The sequence below is a fragment of the Carcharodon carcharias genome, chromosome 17 (assembly GCF_017639515.1).
Source record: "Carcharodon carcharias isolate sCarCar2 chromosome 17, sCarCar2.pri, whole genome shotgun sequence".
Taxonomy (NCBI): Eukaryota; Metazoa; Chordata; class Chondrichthyes; order Lamniformes; family Lamnidae; genus Carcharodon; species Carcharodon carcharias.
This window is the reverse complement of record NC_054483.1, coordinates 109,142,053-109,162,985: the sequence shown is the minus strand read 5'-3', so window position 1 is coordinate 109,162,985 and position 20,933 is coordinate 109,142,053. Positions and strand designations below refer to the sequence as shown.

General features: G+C 43.8%; 1 protein-coding gene across 5 annotated transcripts in view; it reads right to left on the bottom strand.

Annotated features, from left to right (window-relative positions):
• The window catches only part of LOC121289519 (CREB3 regulatory factor-like), a 114,644-nt gene that overhangs the window by 26,589 nt on the left and 67,122 nt on the right, over positions 1–20,933 (bottom strand). For 3 of the 5 annotated variants that reach the window (XR_005945601.1, XM_041208994.1, XM_041208995.1), the window contains 2 exons: positions 15,283–15,408; positions 9,645–10,665 (listed from right to left, as the gene is read on the bottom strand). Coding sequence is in view for 4 of the 5 variants with exons in the window: in XM_041208994.1 (XP_041064928.1) it covers positions 9,645–10,665; positions 15,283–15,408 (1,147 nt within the window). In the remaining variant the exon portion in view is untranslated. The remainder of the gene's footprint in view (positions 1–9,644; positions 10,666–15,282; positions 15,409–20,933) is intronic. The other 2 variants (XM_041208996.1, XM_041208997.1) reach the window with 1 other exon arrangement.

Genomic DNA, 20,933 nt, shown 5'->3' with positions numbered 1-20,933 from the left:
GAAATGAGAGATAAGCGAGACATTCGGTTTGGCAAGATGAACCTGACCTGTGGAAGAGGAATTGGTTAAAAATTCCCACAGTGCTCTATTTCCCTATCTCTGTAACCTGACCTACAAATCTCCGAGAACTCAATGGGCAGAATTTTCCTGTTGGCAATTTGGGGGCGGGGCCTGCTCGCCGACGGGAAAATGATGCGGGATGTCGTTGGGAGGAAGCCCCAAGGTCATCCCGGTCCATTTAAGTATTCAGGAAGGCAGGGGGACAACAAAAATCAGTTGTCTGCCCGCCGACCTATCAATGGTCAATTGAGGCCATTGAAAGGATAATTAAGCGTGTTAAAGGCCCTGCCCGTCCAACCTTAAGCCCCAGCAGGCAGGCCAGGAGCCCCAGTGGACTTCTGATAATACATGAAACCTCATCCACTGGCGGGGGTGAAGTTTCATGTCCGTTTTTAAAAACTTCAATAAAGTTTATGTGCTTCTCATTAATATGCCCCACCTCGTGTCACATTGTCACACGAGGGGACATGTTAATAATTTTAATATTTTTGTATTTTTAAAGATTTTTTATATTGACAGTAATCTCCCTGAGACAGCACTTAGTCTCAGGGAGATGTGCACTCAATGACAGATGGGAAATCCCACCCCCACCCCCTCCCAGGTACAGGAAGATTCCTGCTGGGCAGGCCGCTGGGCGGGTCTTAACTGGCCCGCCCACTCAAAATGGCGGCGAGCCCCATTTCGGCAGTGGAGTTTGGGGGCCCACCCACCCATCGAGATAAAAATTCTGGCCAATGTTTCTTTAACTCTTTCTGATCTCTTGGGCATCCCCAACTTCCTTCATTCCATCATTGGCAGAGCCCCTTCAGGTGTCTAGGCCTTAACCTCTGAAATTTTCTCCCTGAATCCCTCCACCTCTTTTTCCTCTTTAAAACCCACCTCCTGTTTGGTTATCTTTCCTAACATCTCCTTGTGTCGCTTGGTGCAAAACTGTCTGATTACACTCCTTCGAAGCACCTCGGGAGACTGAGTTAAAGGTGCTATATAAACACAAGATGCTGTTGTTACAATGACAAGGCAATCTGGAAAGGAAAATGTGTTACAAAGATTTGAGGTTGGTAAAAGCACACTCTCTATCTCTGGTGCCAAAGTTTACAGTTACATTCTTAAAAACAAAAATGAATACAGCCATGGCTTAAACGATGTTTACGCAGTGAACTTAACCAATGCCCTGCAACATTAGTATTGCTTTTATTCCTGATACTCTTACAAGGTAAAAATAATGGTGAGGTTAACAGTATATAAATTGGACAGCAACTTCCAGCCATCACACAACACGAGCACACTGGACATCGAAGTTGCTGTCCACACTGTCATGTTCCTCCAGATGTTATGCAATACTGGTTTCTTGTTGAGAGACTTGGCGTTGATATACATGGAAGGGTTTGAAGGGTGGTACTTATGTGATAAATACCCACTAAACTCATGAGGAGGAGTTAGGACTCATTTATTTCAGTGTAAATTATTTTTAAAACAGCGTGCAAATCTTAATTACTGCCAAACAAACCACAGGCACTGAAAATTCACCTTTACAAGTGTGGAGTGTCAATCCTTCAGCTTCTAATTACTGTTGGTGATTTTATACATTAAAAAAGTGGTTTCTTGTCTCTCATCTCTCTTTTAATCCCATCTTTCTTTGCCTTTCTTTATTTAATTTACCACTGACTGCCAAGTCAAGCCCTTTAAAGATGCCTTTTAACTGCAGATTAATTTTCATAATAATTAGGAGTCTAAGACTTTGCAAAGCAAGAAATTTTCCCAATTAATATGGACCAGCGATGATTTCATTCAATGCTGAGTAATCCATTGACTGGAGTAGTTGCATCTATTCGTCATCCTCTGCTGCTTAAGATTTGAAGACACCTTCTTACTATGGAGCACAGTTAGGTCAAAGTTGTGCAATAAGTTATTAGGAAAGAACTTGAGTCTTGCTGAAAAAAAGAAACAAGCTGTCAAAGCTTTTCAACTTGTGCCCATAAAGATGGCTCACATGAATTACCCACTGTAACGGGATAATGGGGGCTGTTGCAACAGACAAAGTACTGACCGTACCCAGCCAGCTTGTGCTTGCAAAGCTCAAAAAGTAGTGTCCAACATTAGATACGATTCCGTGATTGGACAACACCTGCTGAACAATCCTGATTGTGCTAAGAACTACACTGAAAACCAATTTAAGATGGTCAGTTAGGCTCACAGTGCAGCTCACTTATGCAAGCTAGAAGTCACAGAGATTCACACACAGAAGGAGCATGTGCACACTTTGCATCTTTTTCAACTAAACAAAAGCTGAGGGAACAGTCATTCCCCAGGTCCATTCCCCTTGACCAGTGGTGACCTGCCTGGTTTGAATTTCAACACAGCTGGGCAATTAACTGTTCCATGCTGCATTCTCCATGGCAATGACCAAAGTCCACTTGCCAACCAATCAGCACTCTCTTCTCATGTAGTATAAACTGTTGTGCTAGAGTTGGTGATTCTTGCGAGCTATCCTGATGAGCACAAGATGAAAAGTTTGGATTGCATGTCTCTTTTTTCAGCAATTATTAGGGAAGCTCATCGAAGCAGACAATGGGTTCAAGAGACAAAGAATTTATTTTTATATAGATGTGCAGCCATCAGGAGAGTGGCAGCCAGTCAGAGACTCTCCTCTTGTTTCTTCACAAATGTCACCAGCTTATTGAACACAGGAAAGCTCATCAATGCCACTATATCCAAAATTCATCTCTGATTGTTTTTATTAACCCCGTGCCATGCCAACTGTTTATACCCTTTTTTTGTTTTTACAGACATCAAGTTCTCTCTCCTAGAGAGAAAACAAACAAACAAAAACCAAGCAATACTGTTAATATATTTATAACCTTCAGTCACATGTTCACTGTCCTGGTGGGGAGGGGGTGGATTCTACTGGGCCTAACAGGGGGCTATCATTATGGAACTGTGTTTCTCGTCTGCTGCTAACTGGACTTGAGACCCATGAAAACTGAGGAGGTGGACACTGGAGATGTAGAACTCGTCACCTTTCTATTAATATGATATTGTTAGCCTCCCGTGGACATTGAATGCACATTTTTAATAGAAAAATGCTTTCAGATGTTTTGAGGATAAAAGGGATTGCTACGTAGGTGGGATTGATCCATAAAAACAATAGGCCTTACTGAGCGGAATGGCCTTGATGTTATGTTCCCCCATAGAGCACTATAAATGCGGTGATGTCCTGTCCTCACACTCTTCTTGTACCACAATAGGCCTGGGCCTAGTAATCTTCATCAATTTTTTGAGATGCCAGTCTTCACATATCCAAGTTGGGGCTGGAGAGATTAGATCAATCTCAATCCCAAGAGAACGAACATAGAACACTGAACATTCCCACTGTGAGAAAGCGCAATGTCAGAAAATTGGGACCAGTCTTTTAGTCTCTGGCAAAAGCATCAAGAATAGGGGTCAGGAAATGGAAGTACATTAATACAGTGGAGGGGCAGGAAAGAGGAATAATTTCTTTGGAAATGACAGGAAATTAGGCAAAGGTGGATATGGAGCCTGACACATACGCCATGGATATGGAAAGTGCACATGCTGGCGCCAAGGCATTTTGGCATTTAAGTGAATTTGACTCCTATAAGCATGCGCCTGCATGTGGACACACATACAACAACTTTTCCTATCCCTTCACCCTCCAGTCACTCTACCGCCACTCCCCACTTTCATCCCCCACAATGTACTTGCAGCACCTCATTACGTTTTCACACCTCTGCAAATCTCCCAAATACATTGGAGATGCAAATGGATTTTGCTCCGTTCAATTGTCCTCAGCCCAACCATCTTCAGCTGCTTCATCCATGACCTTCCTTCCATCATTAGGTCAGAAGTGGGGATCTTCGCTGACGATTGCACAACGTTCAGCACCATTTGTGACTCCTCAGATACTGAAGCAGTCCATGTCCAAATGCAGCAAGGCCTGGACAATATCCAGGTTTGGGCTGGCAAGTGGCAAGTAACATTCGCACCACACAAGTGTCAGGCAATGACCATCTCCAACAAGAGAGAATCTAACCATCGCCCCTTGATGTTCAATGGCATTACCATCACTGAATTCCCCACTATCAACATCCTGGGAGTCACCATTGACTAGAAACCGAACTGGAATAGTCATATAAATACTGTGGCTACAACAGCAGATCAGAGGCTAGGAATCCTGCAACTAGTAACTCACCTCCTGACTCCCCAAAGCCTGACAACCATCTACAAGGCACAGGTCAGGAGTGTGATGGAATACTCCCCACTTGCCTGGATGAGTGCAGCTCCCACAACACTCAAGAAGCTTGACACCATCCAGGGCAAAGCAGCCTGCTTGATTGGCACCCCATTCACAATGTTCACTCCCTCCACCACCAATGAACAATGGCAGCAGTATGTATCATCTACAAGATGCACTGCAAGAATTCACCAAGGCTCCTTCGACAGCACCTTCCAAAGTCACGACCGCTACCATCTAGAAGGACAAGGGCAGCAGATAGATTGGGAACCCCACCACCTGGAAGTTCCCCACCAAGTCACTCACCATCCTGACTTGGAAATATATCGCCGTTCCTTCACTGTTGCTGGGTCAAAATCCTGGAACTCCCTCCCTAACAGCACTGTGGATGTACCTACACCACATGGACTGCAGCGGTTCATGAAGGCAACTCACCACCACCTTCTCAAGGGCAATTAGGGATGGACAAAAAATGCTGACCCAGCCAGTGATGTCCATGTCCCGTGAATGAATGAAAAAAATAATTATCACAGCTATCACTATCTCAGTTTGGTGAATTTGATAAGTTCTAAAACTCAGAATCCCCCAAGTTCTATTACAGACTGCATGCTCCTGCCAATATATGGATTTGCATGCACCAATCAATCTCATGAAAAGAGATGAAACACAGATCAGTATTTATTCTGGAAAGAAAAGGATCATCAGCAGTGCTTAGGGTATAGAAGACTGGATCAATACACTTGTAGGTGTGGGTTAGGAACCATCTTAGTAAGATGATCCGATTATCAATGATTTATAAAAAAAGAGTTGAATTGCTTTCAAAGTGATTTATATAATAAACAGATGAGAGCCAGTTTGGAAATGTATCACCTCCTTTCATGGTAAGGACTCAGCAAGGAACAGTTTAATAAAACAATATACAAGGTCACTTGCGTTTATTTGAGAAATTAAGCTAGTTGAGATTTTTTTCAAGAGCCCCCGTTTTCTTCAACTATTTTTCTTGAACGCTCAGCTCTTACTTTGGTAAAACTCCACAAGCCAAGGCTTCCCAGTACCTCATCTGGGGCATCTCACACCATACGAGCATACGAAGTAACAGCAGGAACAGGCCAATCAGCCCCTTGAGCTTGCTTTGCCATTCAATAAGATAATGGCTCATCTGACTGTGGCCTCAACTCCACATTCCGCTTACCCACAATAATCTTTGAGTACCTCTTTAGTCAAGAATCTACCTACCTCTGCCTTAAACATATTTAATGACCTTGCCTCCACGCCTCTCTAGGGAAGAGAGTTCCAAAGATTCATGACCCTCAATTTTTTTTTCTCATCTCCATCTTAAAAGGGAGGCCCCTTATTTTTAAAATGTGCCCCCTAGTTCTAGTCTCCCCTACAGGGGAAGCACCATTTTAGCATCCACCCCATCAAGTCCCCTCAGGATCTTATAATATTTCAATAAGATCACCTCTCAATTTTCTAAACTCCAATGGATGTAGGCCCAGCTTGTCCAACCTTTCTTCATAAGGTAATACCCCCACCCCAGGTATCAGTCAAGTGAACCTCCTCAGAACCGCTTCTAATGTGTTTACACTTCAATCCTTTCTTAAATAAGGAGACCAAAACTGTACACAGTCTCGAGATGTGGTCTCACCAACACCCTGTACAACTATAGCAAAACACCCCTATCTTTATATCCCATTCCCCTTGCAATAAACAACAGCATTCCATTTGCCTTCCTAATCACTTGCTGTACATGTTTCCTAACTTTTTGTGATTCATGTACCAGGACACCCAGATCCCTCTGTACCACAGAGTTCTGCAATCTCTCTCCATTTAAACAGTATACTGCTTTTCTATTCTTCCTGCCAAAGTGCACAAATTCGCATTTTTCCACATTAAACTCCATCTGCCAAACTCTTGCCAACTCACTTAACCTATGTCCCTTCTCAGGTTCCTTTTGTCCTCTTCACAAACTTACTTTCCAACCCATCTTTGTGCAAATTTAGCAACTGTACATTTGGTCCCTTCATCCAAGTCATTGATATAAATTGTAAGAAGTTGAGGCTCCAGCACTGATGCTTGTGGCACACCACTTGTTACATCTTGTCAACCTGAAAATGGCCTATTTATGCTTTTTGCTCTGTTTCCTGTTAGCTTATTATTCCTCTGTCCATGCTAATATGTTACCCCCTTCACTTTTGAACTCTTATTTTGCGTAGTAAGCTTTGATGTGGAACCTTGTCAAAAGCCTTCTGGGAATCTAAGTACATAAACTGGGGCCTGTTCAGCATCACACTCAAGTATTCACAATAAATCAACGCAGTCAGAAAATATCAGCAGCTCAACAATCTACAGTAGGCATCTTAACCCTGCCACATCCTGTACATTGCGACTCAGTACTGAGGTGAAAAAGAGGCCTAGCTGATTTCAATTCCCCAATTCCTCACTCGTTCTGGGTTGGTGCCAATTGTAGTTTCACAAATTGCTGCTTGATCCAAGGTCAACGAAATCATTAACAATTTCAGCATAATAAAATGTCCCAAGGTGCAAACCAAAGCAAAATTATTAACTGGATGCCAAAGAAGGGTTAGGACTGGTGGTAGAAGGGTTAAACCCAAATTGTAGTTTTTGAGGCGGCTTTTTGGAAAGGAGTTAAGAGAGAAGTGCCAAAGCAAAGTTAAGGAGTGTTACTCACTGACACTGTGCACGGGGCAGGGTGAAAGGAGGACAGTGAAAATGGGGATGGGAATGAAAAAAGGCAACATATTGGAGAGCTGGAATACAGGAGGTTTCAGAGACAGTGAGAGGTGAGGCAATGAAGGAAATTCATAAGGAGACAAATTTTGAAATGTATTGGGGATAGGAAGAAATTGAAGATGGACAAGAAAAGGAGTGATAGGGAAAACAAGACAGCATGAACAGTGAAGATTGGATCAGTTGAAATTTGTGAAGAATGGAGGCCTTGGGGTGAGTCAAGGGTGGACAAGGCCCCAGTAAGGGTGAGTTACAAGTGAAAGTGCACTAGAGACTGAGGATCAAACCTGGGAACTCTCTTTATAGCATATCAGAGAGTGCATTTACTCAGAGCCAGCATGACAGCTTCTACCCTTAAGCTCTGGTATAATTGGAGATCTCACATACTCAAACCTAACAGGCCAGATAAGTGATGATGGTCTGAAACAGGTCATTTGTTCTAATTAGACAGCATTGATCAATATCTCAAAATAGATTTCAAGGATGTATTCCATTCAGATTTAATCCTGCTCATATAGCTATAGGGCTTTTCCACATCAACGGATCATATTTTCATACCCAACATTTCTTTACACTTCGTTTAACCTTGTTATCGCTTACTTTGTGCACAATTATTAGGCATAAAAAGCCCAAGGTCCATCTATTTCACATCTACCATCCTGGTAGCCCCATAATACAATGGAGTGATTGACTACGCGCAGTGATCAATCACTATCAATGCGTCTATAACAGACCCAGACATGAGGTTGAGAGAACCCACGGTCATGGACAGCTTCAGAGACCATGGCCAGAATTTTATCAACCCCTTAATGATGGGGAGGCAGGAAGGCCAGCAAAATGGCAGGGGAAGGCGTGGGAGGAGGAAAGTTAATATATCGGCAGTCAACCAGGAGGCAAATTGAGCCACTTAACTGGCTGATTCAGGTTCACTTCCGTCTCCAAAGGTGTTTTGCCCATCCTGGTAATGGGGTATGGGGAAGGGGTGAAACCAGCCAGTCATCCCAGCTGTTTCTGGGATATTTTGGGGTGGGTGGTGGGGGGTCCTCCTTTATGGGTACACCATAGCCCAGGGAGGAGCCTCCATGCAGCAATGGCCAACCTTGTTTCAACAATGCCGCTGGTGCCTCACACCCACCCCATACAATTCCCACCCCTCCCTCGACTCCACTCGTCTTTCTTCAAGGGTGCCTGGCCATTGAGGCGACCTCTCCCTGGAGCTGCAGCCTTAGGAATAGTCACCGTTCGCTACTGGCCCGCAGCTTGAAAGTGGGTCACCATCTTAAATTGGATAGTGGCCCTGGCAGCTGCCAGGAAAATGCCTCCTCGGGTTCCGTTGCTGACTGAAACAGAGTCGCCTCCCCCTTCTGGCTCTGGCAGTGGAGCTTCTGTAACCTCCATTAAATTCAGCCCCATTGGTGTAAAGGGACCATCCTCCCCACCCCCCCAACCATGCCACACTTAACATATGTACAGAGATTATATTTAAATTATTTACCATATATTTTCAGTTAATCATACCATCAAATCTTTTCGCCCTCCATTCCTTCACCCCGATATCCATCTTCACACCTTATCTCATGAAAAATGACATCCCTTGTTGAGTTATTGTTCTGTTTACACTTACTGGTCTCTCCTGGATCCCTCACTTATGTGTAAACTTAAGAGGAGTCACAGCCAAACTGGAATTGGTTCTCACCCAATCAGCTGTACATATATGTATTTATCCATTACTAAGCAGCCACTTGATAAGCATCCCATCCACCATCTTAATCGTTTGCTCCCTCCAGCAACTTGCCAAGGCTCCTTTGACAGCACCTTCCAAACCCACGACTGCTACCATCTAGAAGGACAAGGGGGCAGATGCATGGCAACACCAACACCTGCAAGTTCCCCTCCAATCCACTCACCATCCTGACTTGGAAATATATTGCCGTTCCTTCACTATCGCTGGGTGAAATCTTGGAACTCCTTTCCTAACAGCATTGTAACTGTACCTATACAACATGGACTCCAGCGGTTCAAGGCAGCAACTCACCGCCACCTTCTCAAGGGCAATTAGGGATGGGCAATAAACGCTGGCCTAACCAATAATGCTCAATCCCATGAATTAAAAAAAACAATGAGCAGAGATCATTGGATAGTGATCAGGAGCAACAACCATGGCTTCTTTGGGAACAAGACGGCCTATTGGACTGTGTTTACGGTGAGAGTTTCCTAGTGTGCTGTTTGATGAAGGTTTATATTCATTTTTATGGGAATGTCCACAGGACTTATGCTCCAATCAAGAAGCCAACTGTGGTATGGTATTGAAAGAAAAACACACCCAGTCAAACATTCAAAGAAGCCCAAGCTCTGGAGTTTCCTCCCTAAACCTCTCCACCTCTCTCTCCCAAGACACCCCTTAAAATTTTCCTCTTTATCCAAGCTTTGGTAACCCATTTTAATATCTCCTTATTTGGCTTGGTGTCAATTTTTGTCTGGTTACTCTCCTGAAAAGTACCTTGGGATGTTTTGCTATGTTAAGAGCGCTATATAAATACAAGTTGTCGTTGATGGAGAATGAAATATAAACTCAACTTACCTGCTTCAGAAAGATAATCGCTGAAGTCATCTTTATCCTCATCATCATCTTCCTCCTCATCATCTTCATTTTCACTGTCATCCTGCTCACTGTCAGAGCCATTCTCAGTCTCCAGTCTCTCTTCACCTGTCTGTAATCCTAGTCCTTCAGCACTGAACAGAGAGTAGTTGTGTTCATGGTTCTTCAGTTCAACTCCAGCCTCTGGGCTTTGTCCCACACTTGCCTGTCTAGCAGACCAGATGGGGAATGCTGTTAGGTGGGTGCAGGCTTGACCATCTCCCTTATTAAAGTCACTTTTCTCAACACCTGCGTCACCCAGCCCTGTGGCTGCTGATCGCTTGTGATGCTTCCAAGAACTTGATGTTGTCCTATTATGAACTGCTCGTTCTTCTGGGTTCGACACAGAGTCTGTGTGTGCTCTGGAGTCGCTAGTTTGGTCATGGAGGTCATGGTTTCCAGATTTCGAAGGTATCTCCGTATTTCTGGGGCCTACGGCAGTGATGCAGGACTTACTGCTTCTCAGGTGACTTTGCTGGTCTTCCCTTTTGTGAAGAAAAACAGTACTCTCTGATTGGTAGTCAGGATCTATTAAAGGATCCATGCAGTTGCCTTTTTTAGGGTTCTCTGCAGTTCTGCAGACACTGTCAGGCTTACTAGAGAATGGGGAAGCGTCCTTCACAGGCCGAAAGAAACACCAAGAGTCAGCAATAAGCTGTGAGTCATCAGCATTCAGCTCAGCCAGTGTTGGTGTCTGAGAGATCTCAGCTTCATTTTGATAAGGACTCTCATGCTCATCCAAACCCAACAAATCCAACTCCTTGTCGTTCCAAAGATCAGTTTTGGTGTACTTAGTAAAGTCTTCTAAAGCTGATATATCCCACCGCTCACACCTGTTGCTGTCAGATGGTTCATCGTCCACCAGATCACTCAAAAGCTCGATATTCTCTTTCACTGGGCTCCTGTATAGATTCAGACTCAGCAGGTCGTTTCTGGAGCTATTTGTATAGGCTAATTGACGTTCCTAGGATTGACAAAAGAAGAAATGACGATTAATATTTTGTGCACAATTTTTCCTCTCAACCATTCCCCACTCCACCTATCCCCAACACAACACTGATGTCCAATGGCACCAGACAGAGGCTGGCCACCTCCACACTTGGCAGGGGAGATGGTCCAACTTGACAGCTGGGAGAATTGTGGCAATTTGTGAATCCATCTGCTTGACAGGCTTCACCCTGATGTTACTACAGTGAGACAGGGGGAGAAAATAAGTCCCATGAAAATTGAAAAGATTGGTGTTCAGAGGCATAAAACACAGATAACTAAACGGGATAATCCACCTTGTGGAGTCACAAGCACTGACCCGCATCCCTACCATGGCAGCACATGGAAAACTGCTCAACGTGAAGTCAGTCATGAATTTTCAGTTCCACAATTTCTAAGCGAATATTAAGTAGTTTCCTTATAGTATTCTTTTGAACAACCACAGGCGAGATGGCTTTAACCCGGGCGTGGGGGGAACATACAGCCCACAGGCCGGATCCCACCCAATGCTCAATTTAATCTGGCCTGCAGCAAGATTTCTAAAAGTATAACTTTAGCACCTTCAAAATAGCAGTTATGACCATTATCACAAATTTGCTTTGAATAGAAGTGTCAGCTAAACTACCATAATAATATTTAACAACATAATATTCAAATTCAGCCACTGCATTAAAACAGTGGGTGAGTTGAGCATTTCTGTATTCTCTCTAAAAAATAAAACTAAGTAAGTTGATTTTTGTGTGTGTGTGTGTGCGTGTGTGTGTGTGTGTGTGTGTATAGCCCGTGACTGATTTTGTCAGTGGGTGAATGTCCCGTGATAAGGAGAAAGGTTCCCCACCCTTGCTTTAACCTATACCAGTCTTTTTCTACTTGGATGGGAATGCCAAACACAGTAATTCCAAAGAAAAGGAAATAAAGATGGGCAAGAAGAAGCATAGAACTTTCCAGCACAGGAGGCGGCATTTTGGCCCATCACGTCCGTGCCAACTCTTTGAACATGCTATCCAATTAGCTCCACTCCACTGCTCCCTTCCCCTGTAAATGTGTTTTCTCCTTGGTTATTTACTAAATTCCCTTTTGAAAGTTCCTATTGAATCTGCTTCCACCGCTCTTCCAGATCACAGCAACCCGCTGTAGGAGGTGTTGTTTCCTTCATGTTGCCTCCGTTTCCTTTGCAAATTCTAAGCAAATGTTACGAAAACGAGAAACCTTTTCCTCAAAATATTTTTCTGCAGGGTCATGCGCGTGTAAGGAGACGTGGTTTTTAAACTGTGCAGGCCTTTATTTAATTGGCGTAGGGTAATGTTTGTGAAGGCCTGACACAGTGTGTAGGGAGAAGGGAAGAAGAAAACAGAGAAAAGGAAGAAGTAGTAGTATAAGAAGGGAAGAAAGCTCAGGAACTCAAGGAAAAACAAAAGGAAAAGGTCAAGGGCCATTTTGCACGTCTAAAGATTAAGGTTCTTTTCACCCATTGCAAGAAACTGCTGAGTACTGTACTGTAATCATCATTCCTGACACTAAACAGCCATCAGCAAGTGTGGCAATAGAGTTTCCTCTATTGGTAGAGGAGGTGTACTACAATATTTAAAATTTACTCTACAGGTTCATAAGAATTTGCAAGAATTTGATACAAGATCTGATAGAAATGAAAACTGGGAGGCTAGAAGTTCAGCTTGTTGTGGGGCTGTGGGGAGTGGGGAGCGTCGATTTGTTCACTTGTTACCCTCCCCATCCGAGATTCAGTTCCACCGACTTCATTACAATCGAATATTAAGCTGGGAGTGACAGGAGACTACACCCAGAAGTTGAGAATAAGCAAAGGTACAGTTGCTGCAGCTGTTTCGGTTTTTCTTGAAGATAACATGAGTGGATCTATGCCATCCAGGCTGTCGTAAGCAGAACTGAGGAGGTTACATATGAACATATGAACTAGGAAGAGTAGGCCACTCGGCCCCTCGAGCCTGCTCCACCATCAATAAGATCATGGCTGATCTGATTGTAACCTCAACTTCACATTCCTGCCTACCCCGGATAACCTTTCGCCCCCTTGTTAATCAAAAAACTGCCTAGCTTTGCCTTAAAAATATTCAAAGATTGCTTTCACTGACTTTCGAGGAAGAGAGTTCCAAAGACTCTCAACACTCAGAAAAAACTTCTCCACATCTGTCTTAAATGAGCGACACGTTATTTTTAAACAGTCACCCCTAGTTCTAGATTCTCCCACAAGAGGAAACATCCTTCTCCACATCCACCCTGTCAAGACCCCTCAGGATCTTAAAGGTTTCAATTAAGTCACCTCTTACTCTTCTAAATTCCAGTGGATACAAGTCTAACCTGTCCAACCTTTCCTCATAAGACAACCTGCCCATTCCTGGTATTAGTCTAGTAAACCTTCTCTGAACTGCTTCTAACACATTTACATCTTTCTTTAAATAAGGGGACCAGCAGTGTACACAATACTCCAGATGTGGTCTCAGCAATGACCTGCACAACTGAAGTATAACCTCCCTATTTTTGTAATTAATTCCCCTCACAATAAATGATAACATTCTATTAGATTTCCTAATTAGCTGCTGTACCTACATATTAACCTTTTGTGATTCATGCACTAGGACACCCAGATCCCTCAATCTCAGAGCTCTGCAATTTCTCATCATTTAGATAATAAGCTTCTTTTTTATTCTTCCTGCCGAAATGGACAATTTCACATTTGCCCACGTTATACCCCATTTGCCAGATCTTTGCCCACTCACTTAACCTATCGATGTCACTTTGTAGCTTCCTTACATCCTCTTCACAATTTACTTTCTTACCTATCTTTGTGTCATCAGCAAATTTAGCAACCATTCCTTCGGTCCCTTCATCCAAGACATTTACATAAATTGTAAAAATTTGAGGCCCCAGCATTGATCCCTGTGGCACACCACTTGTCACATCCTGCCAACCAGAAAAAGACCTATTTATGCCAACTCTTTGCTTCCTGTTAGCCAGCCAATCTTCTATCTATGCCAATATGTTACCTCCTATACCATGAGCTTTTATTTTCCACAATAACCTTCGATGTGACACTTAAAATGCCTTTTGAAAATCTAAGTACAGTACATCCACCGGTTTATCCAAGCACATGACTCCTTCAAAGAACTCCAATAAATTGGTTAAACATGATTTCCCTTTTACAAAACCATGTTGACTCTGCCTGATTGCCCTGAGTTTTTCTAAGTGCAAAAGCATCTTTAATAATATCTTCCCTATGGCAGATGTTAAGCTAACTGGCCTATAGTTTCCTGCTTTTTGTCTCCCTCCCGTTTTGAATAAAGGAATTACATTTGCTATTTTCCAATCTAATGGAACTTTCCCTGAATCTAGGGAATTTTGGAAAATTAAAACCAGTGCATCGACTATCTCACTAGCCACTTCTTTCAAGACCTTAGGGTGAAGTCCATTTGGACCTGGGGATTTGTCAGCTCGCAGCCCCAACAACTAGTTCAATATCACTTCCCTGATGACTGTAATTTTCTCGAGTTCCTCCCTCCCTTCCATTTCCTGATTTGCAGCTATTGCTGGGATGTTACTTGTGTCCTCTATGGCGAAAACCAAAGCAAAATACCTGTTTAATTCATCCACCATCTTCCTACTTTCCATTCCCCAGACGCACTCTCTATAGGACGAACACTCACTTTGTTAACGCTTAATTAAATATCTATAGAAACACTTACTATCCTTCTTTATGTTACTAGCTAGCTTTTTCTCATGCTGTCATTTTTCCCTCCTCTCTCTGCAGACGTGTGTCATTTCGGTGAACACCTTGTCCGGGGAGCTCTGGTTGGTTGTGTGCACAGCTGTCAGCCGAGGATCAGGTTAAATCCTACAAGAGGAGGAGCTGAAATTCTGCGTGTGGAAGACAGAGTTCTGAAAGACTTCTGTGGCTGAGATTGATGACATAAATGCTGGACGGACTGCTGGGCTAATTTGTAAGGTCTGTCCTAGTTGTAGCTGCCATTAAAGTGTAATTTATAATCAACTACAATTTGCCTGTTAATTCATATTTAACATGCTGATTCAGGGTTTTAGAGGATAGGGGGTTAGGTAAGATAGTTGCTTTGTTTGGCTATTGTATAGTAAAAAATATTTTGTTTAACCCATGGAGTCTTGTGGCTTCAATCTTTCAGTAAATAACTGGGATTTCAGGTGCCTTTCTTTAAAAAAAATGTTACTGGCCTTGACTAAGATCATAACAACTGCCTAAAAAGGGTGGATGAAGCAGATTCAGTGGTAACTCGCAAAGAGGAATTGTACATAGACACAGAAAGGAGAAATTTGCAAGACTATGGGGAAAGAATGGGGAAACATGGGACTACCCGATGGTTCTACTAAAGAGCTGACACAGGCACCATGGGCCGAACAGCCTCCTCCTATACTGTGATATTTTAGGAACAAGTTTACTTGTGCTATATATTTACAGTACCACAGGCATTTAGATGGCTATGCTCTGGCCACTGGGGCAGCAGTGCATGTTCCTCAATCCACATCAATCCTACTGATTCTCCCATTTCAACCTACAAGAAATTACAACGCATTGTTGCACTCCCCACACCTGTTCATACAGAAAGCCTGAGTCTGGGCTGCTGTCTGGGCTGGTGACGGTCTGGTCTAAGGATGAGTAGAGGCAACAGCTTCGAAAAGCATCTCCGAACGCAGGCTCCATCCCACTAACATTGGGCTGGGGAAAAGAAAGATTGAAATTAAGGAGAGATCACAACCAGACTTTGTTTATATTAAAGAAAAAAAGAAAACACATTACGGTGCCAGCTCCAACATATCATGATCGAGGCACTCACTGATGACCAGAATCACCTACTTGCCAATCCCTGACCACACAGAACATCAATTTGCTTTTCAAATCCAGGCAGGATTAAAGCAATATGGCCACACCCTGGCAGTTCTTCAAGAGTAGCGTCCATTAGATTTTCTCTTCGCTGGTTCTTACACGAGATCCTCCTTGGCAGCAAATCCTGTGGCAGTAGGGTCCTTTGCAACGAATACAAAAAGCAAAACATGTTTGACTGATCCAAGCACAGGAAGGGCTTGCTGTGCTCCTTGTCCTTAAGAGCACTACAGGGCTTTGCCGGCCGGTTACCGTGGTAGCGCCGTGGTGACTCATTCTTTCAGGAGACAGTTATAGCTGGATTAAAAGCATCGCGTGTAATCGGATATGAAATAAAAAACGATGCCTGTGGGAACTTCTACTTGGGGAAGCCTTTTACCTGCTCCCAACTTAGGAAAGAATTATAAGTGCTCGGGGGGGGAAGTCGGGATTATCTGCTCAGGTGTCAGCCACGGATGCACGGGTTGCGCTCTCGCTCCAGTTGGGAGGTTGTACTTTCGGACCCAGGGCAGAGAACCGAGCACGTAAAACAGGCTGACATCACAGGGGAGTGCTGAGGGACAACCGCCACTGTCAAGAGGGCCTGTCCTATGAATGAGACATTTAACTGAGGACTTATCTGTCCTCTCTGCCATGATCCCACAGCAGTACTCAAAGAAAATCAGAGCTTTTATTCCTCAACTCGCATCACCAAAGCCAACACATTATCTCATTGCTGTTGTTGGACCTTGCTGTGCATGAATTCACTGCCGCGTTACCCTACATTATATTGGTGACCACGTTACATACGTACAAAGAGCAGGAGTAGGCCATTCAGCCCCTCGAGCCTGCTCCATCATTTAATAAGATCATGGCTGATCTGACATTAACCTCAAATCTGCATCCTACCTACAGCCAATAACCTATCTCCCCGCCCCTTGCTTACCAAGAAGCTATCCATCTCTGCCTTAAAAATATTCAAAGACTCTGCTTCCACCACCTTGTCAGGAAGAGAATTCCAAAGACTCACAACCCTCAGAGAAAACATTTCGCCTCATCTCCATTTTAAATGGGGGACCCCTTTTTTTTTAAAACAGTGACCACTAGTTCTAGATTCTCTCACAAGAAGAAGTATCCTTTCCACATGCACCCTGTCAAGTCCCCTCAGGAGCTTATGTGTTTCAATAAAGTCACCTCTTACTCTTCAAAACTCCAACGGATACAAGCCTAGCCTGTCCAGCCTTAATTGGCTGTGAAGTACTATGGGATGTTCGTGAAAAACGCCATATTATTGTAAGTGCCTTAATATTGTCCCTCGAGTGTTTGGTCTTGAAGGCAACAGCATTCAGCCTCTGCTCAGGTGTGCCCTGGTAACTTAGAGTGCCAGCTGTAGTATTGAAGCACACAAAGCTGGAAACTCCCAGGTTTGGGGGGCTATGATCAGCTAACCGATCCACACTAAGGAAGCAGTTGGAGGACACAACGAGTAATGTCAGTGCTTGGAGACTAGAAAGAAAAATGAAGCCAGTGAAGCCAGCCAGAACCTCTGCTTCTCGCCACCATCCTGAGTGACTCCTCAGGATTGAGTGGATCACAACCAATGAAATACGTGTGAATTACAATCATTGGCTTCTGGTCCAGCAATGCCTCAAAGTTAAAATTCTCATCCTTTGTTCAAATTCTTCCATGGCCTGACCCGGCCCCATCTCTGTAATCTCCTACAGCACCGCACACCACTCACCGAGAACTCTGTGTTTCTGCAACTCTGACCTCGAACTGTCCGGATTTCCTTTGCCCTGCCATTGCCAGCTATGCCTCAACTTTGGAATTCCCTTGCCTAAAACCCTCCTCCTCTCTTGCCTCCTTTACGAGGCTTCTTAAAACCTCTCTCTGTTCAAGCCTTCGGGGTCAGCTGCCCTATATCTTCGAGTGGTGCAGGGTCCTTTCTTTACTCTTCTGTGAAGTGCCTTAGGATGTTTTACTATGCAAACTGGGCTCTTGGAAGGCTGAAACTGGGTTGGAGAATATGGTGGCAAACTGGCCAAGTGCTTATAGTAATGATCTTCAAGGCTGGATGACATAAAACCTGCTTCCAGATGTGAACTTATTGAAACCAGAACTCGCGCCCTGCAGTACAAAGTTACTCCCAAGTTCACAACAGCAATCAGAGATCTATAGCTAGAAGGATTCAAATTGACCCCCAGCCTCAAGAGCTCCAGCCTGTACAGGATTGTGTGCACAACACAGGCTGCGGTATTGCTGAAAGGGGAGACATTTGTCTGAAGCTTTCATCTTGCATTCAACAGGACAAATGCAAGAATGTCAAATTTCAAATGATCACAACAATTTATATTAAAGGAGCAAAGGGTGCTGATTCGATGGCATGTTGTCTCTGATTGACTGAGACGTTGCCATGGAGAAAACAATGGTGAACCAAAGGCTCCCCAAGCTCCATGGGTAACTCAAGAAAAAGTACAATGCTTGAACATATTCCTTTTGCTTGCAGAGAACGGGTCCTTACATGTGAATATATGTCACTTGTAGCAAGCATAACTGAGCCATGTTACAGGCTCGGCTGATCATCTTAAATTGGTTGTTAGTGTCGCTATTAGTGCACTCAGGATTGTTCAGCAAGTGCCACGAGGCTGCAGGGAAATTGTCTCGACTTCAAATGTTTTTTCAAGTGTTAATTGGAAACTAGACAAATTTGGCTGGAATGCTTCCGAATTGCCAGAAGACACTCTCTAGTTCCCAGGTTAGAGGTTAGCAGTGTTCAACTCGTCTTTCCTGACACCTGTATGTTTGTGGCACTTTAGGAACTCCTCAGCTACCTCGGTATTGCTGAATTCCCGAGGGCTCAGAAACCCCCATGTCGCCCGGTATTAATAACTGGATGACAAACTTCCCACAACAGGTGGACTACATCCTCAAGGGTACCCATTCCAATGTAAATGTAACCAAAAATAAAAATCCACATATAAATGGTTAATTTGGCCAATAAACAGACAAGTCCAACAACTCGAAACAATACAGTTTATAAATGCCAAGTTTGCCTACACCGATGATCCTAAGCCTGCCCAGATTCAGCACAAGGTAAGGAGGGATGTCACACTTATAGATGTACTGAAAGTTGGACCAATCAATAGCACCAGTGCCCAGGGACCTGAGCAACCCTGCAGAAGTTGAAGCAAGATTTTGCAGCTCACTGTGAGTCAGGAGATCAACTGTCACCCACTAATTTCTTCCTCTCCTATGGTGTCCCAGAACTAAATGAGGCTGGCAAGGTAGTTAATCAGGGTTAAAAAGGGTTAAAAGTGTGAGGCGAGATTGCATTGACTTGGGTACGGTAGATTAAGGAGTGATCTAATTGAGGTGCTTAAGATGATTGAAGGATTTACTGAGGTAGATAGAGACTTTGGTGGAGGAGTCCAAAACAAGGGGCTCAGAAAGGTCCAGAACCAGAGGTGAGGTGAGGAAGCACTTCTTCACACAAAGAGTAATAGAAATCTCTCCCCCCACCACCCGCAACCGCCACCCCCCCAAAAAAGCTATTGAGGCTGGGGGTCAATTGAAAGTTTCAAAATTGAGATTGATAGCTTTTGTTCTGCAAGGAGTGTGGAACCAAGGCATGTAGCTGGGGTTAAGATACTTATCAGCCATGACTGAACTGAGTGGTGGAACAGGTACAACAGGTTGAGTGAACAAATCATGTTCCTCTGCAGTGAACCATTTTCTGATACTTTGCCACAAATGTGGGGGAAAAAAAAGAGTTCATTACCCTGGGCTGCTCCAACACCAGGATGTAAGAGCAAAAATCAAGGTTAACATCCAGTGCAGTACTGAGGGAGTGCTGCATTTAAGGAGGAAATAGATACATTTCTAGACACTAAAAGGGCATGGGGAGAGATCGGGAGTATGATGTTGAAATAGAGGACTAGCCTTGATCATATTGAATGGCAGAACAGGCTCAAGGGGCCAAATGGACTACCCCGTTCATATTTTCTATGTTCCTATCAAGGTTAACACTCCAGTGCAGTACTGAGGGAATGCTGCATTGTCAGCGGTACCACCTTCCAAATGAAACATTAAACCCAGACTCTGTCTGACCTGTAAGATGGGCATAAAAGATCCTGTGGCACTATTTTGAAGAGGAGCACAGGAGTTCTCTCAGGTGTCCTGGGTCAATATTTATCCCTCAAACAACATCATGAATTAAATCAGACAATATTTAATTGTGGTTTGTGGGACCCTGCAGTCAATGTTGGTGAAAAATAATAACTTCAGGATAACATGTGAGTCACAAGTTACCAATGGACGAGTGAGTCTGTCAACTGGGCACTGAATCAGAGACCAGGAAGAATCTGTGTTGAAGTTCCAATCGGTACCGAGTTAACTGATGGAAGTGAAGGGATCTATTTTGACCTCAGTATCTTTGGGTCAGAGAAGATGGAGGGGAGGGGGTATGGAGATGGGGGTAAGAGAAGGGAAAATTCTAAGTGCTCAACAGCTGTTCACTCCAACAATTCCACTTAGAGGTCAAATCCATCTAAGGCTTGGATCTGGAGAAGCCCCATCCTCCTTCTGGACCTGATGATAAATTGAGGCCCAAAGTGCCTCACAAAATGATTCATGGCAATATTCGAAGCAGGAATGTTCACCTTAGGCCTCAATCCACATTCATCCCTCAGCTGACATCACCAGAACAGATTATCTGGATCATTTATCTCATTGCTGTTTGTTGGAATTGCTACTTGGCTCCTATGCCTGTGTAACAATGACTTCACCTCAAAAGGTGAAGCACTTTGAGACATCCTAAGAACGTGAATGACAGTCGATCATGTCTCACATGGAATGATTAAGTAGACAAGGTTGGTCCATTATGAGGCACTTCATCTCTCACATCCAGCCTTGAACATATAGGCCAGGATTTTATGGCCCCGCTGCGGCATGTCTCCCCCTGGTGGAAGTGGCGAGCAATTTAAATCTCCAATCAGTTCGGCGGGATGATGATATCCCGCTGGGTGGGAGGGGCCTTAAAATCTTGGCCATAGAAATACACAGAATTCACATTGCAGAATTCCAGTGTTTATACTCTATCCAGGCCTCTTCTCACCCCATTTTCTCCATATCCTCAGCAACATTATCATCTATTCCTTCCTCTCTTGCTTATCTAGCTTCTGTTTGTATCTCTCCTCTTTACAATCTTTGCTCCCCGCCAAGCGCTACTTTCTAATGCACCTCAATTTCTATTTGATGGTGTCCTGTAGACCTTTGACTAAACTTCTCAAAAGCGCAAAAAGTCCGATAGGCAATCTATTGGAGCAGGTCCAAAGTATTGCTAAAAAGGAACTATCCTGAAACCATTACCAATGTACACACAT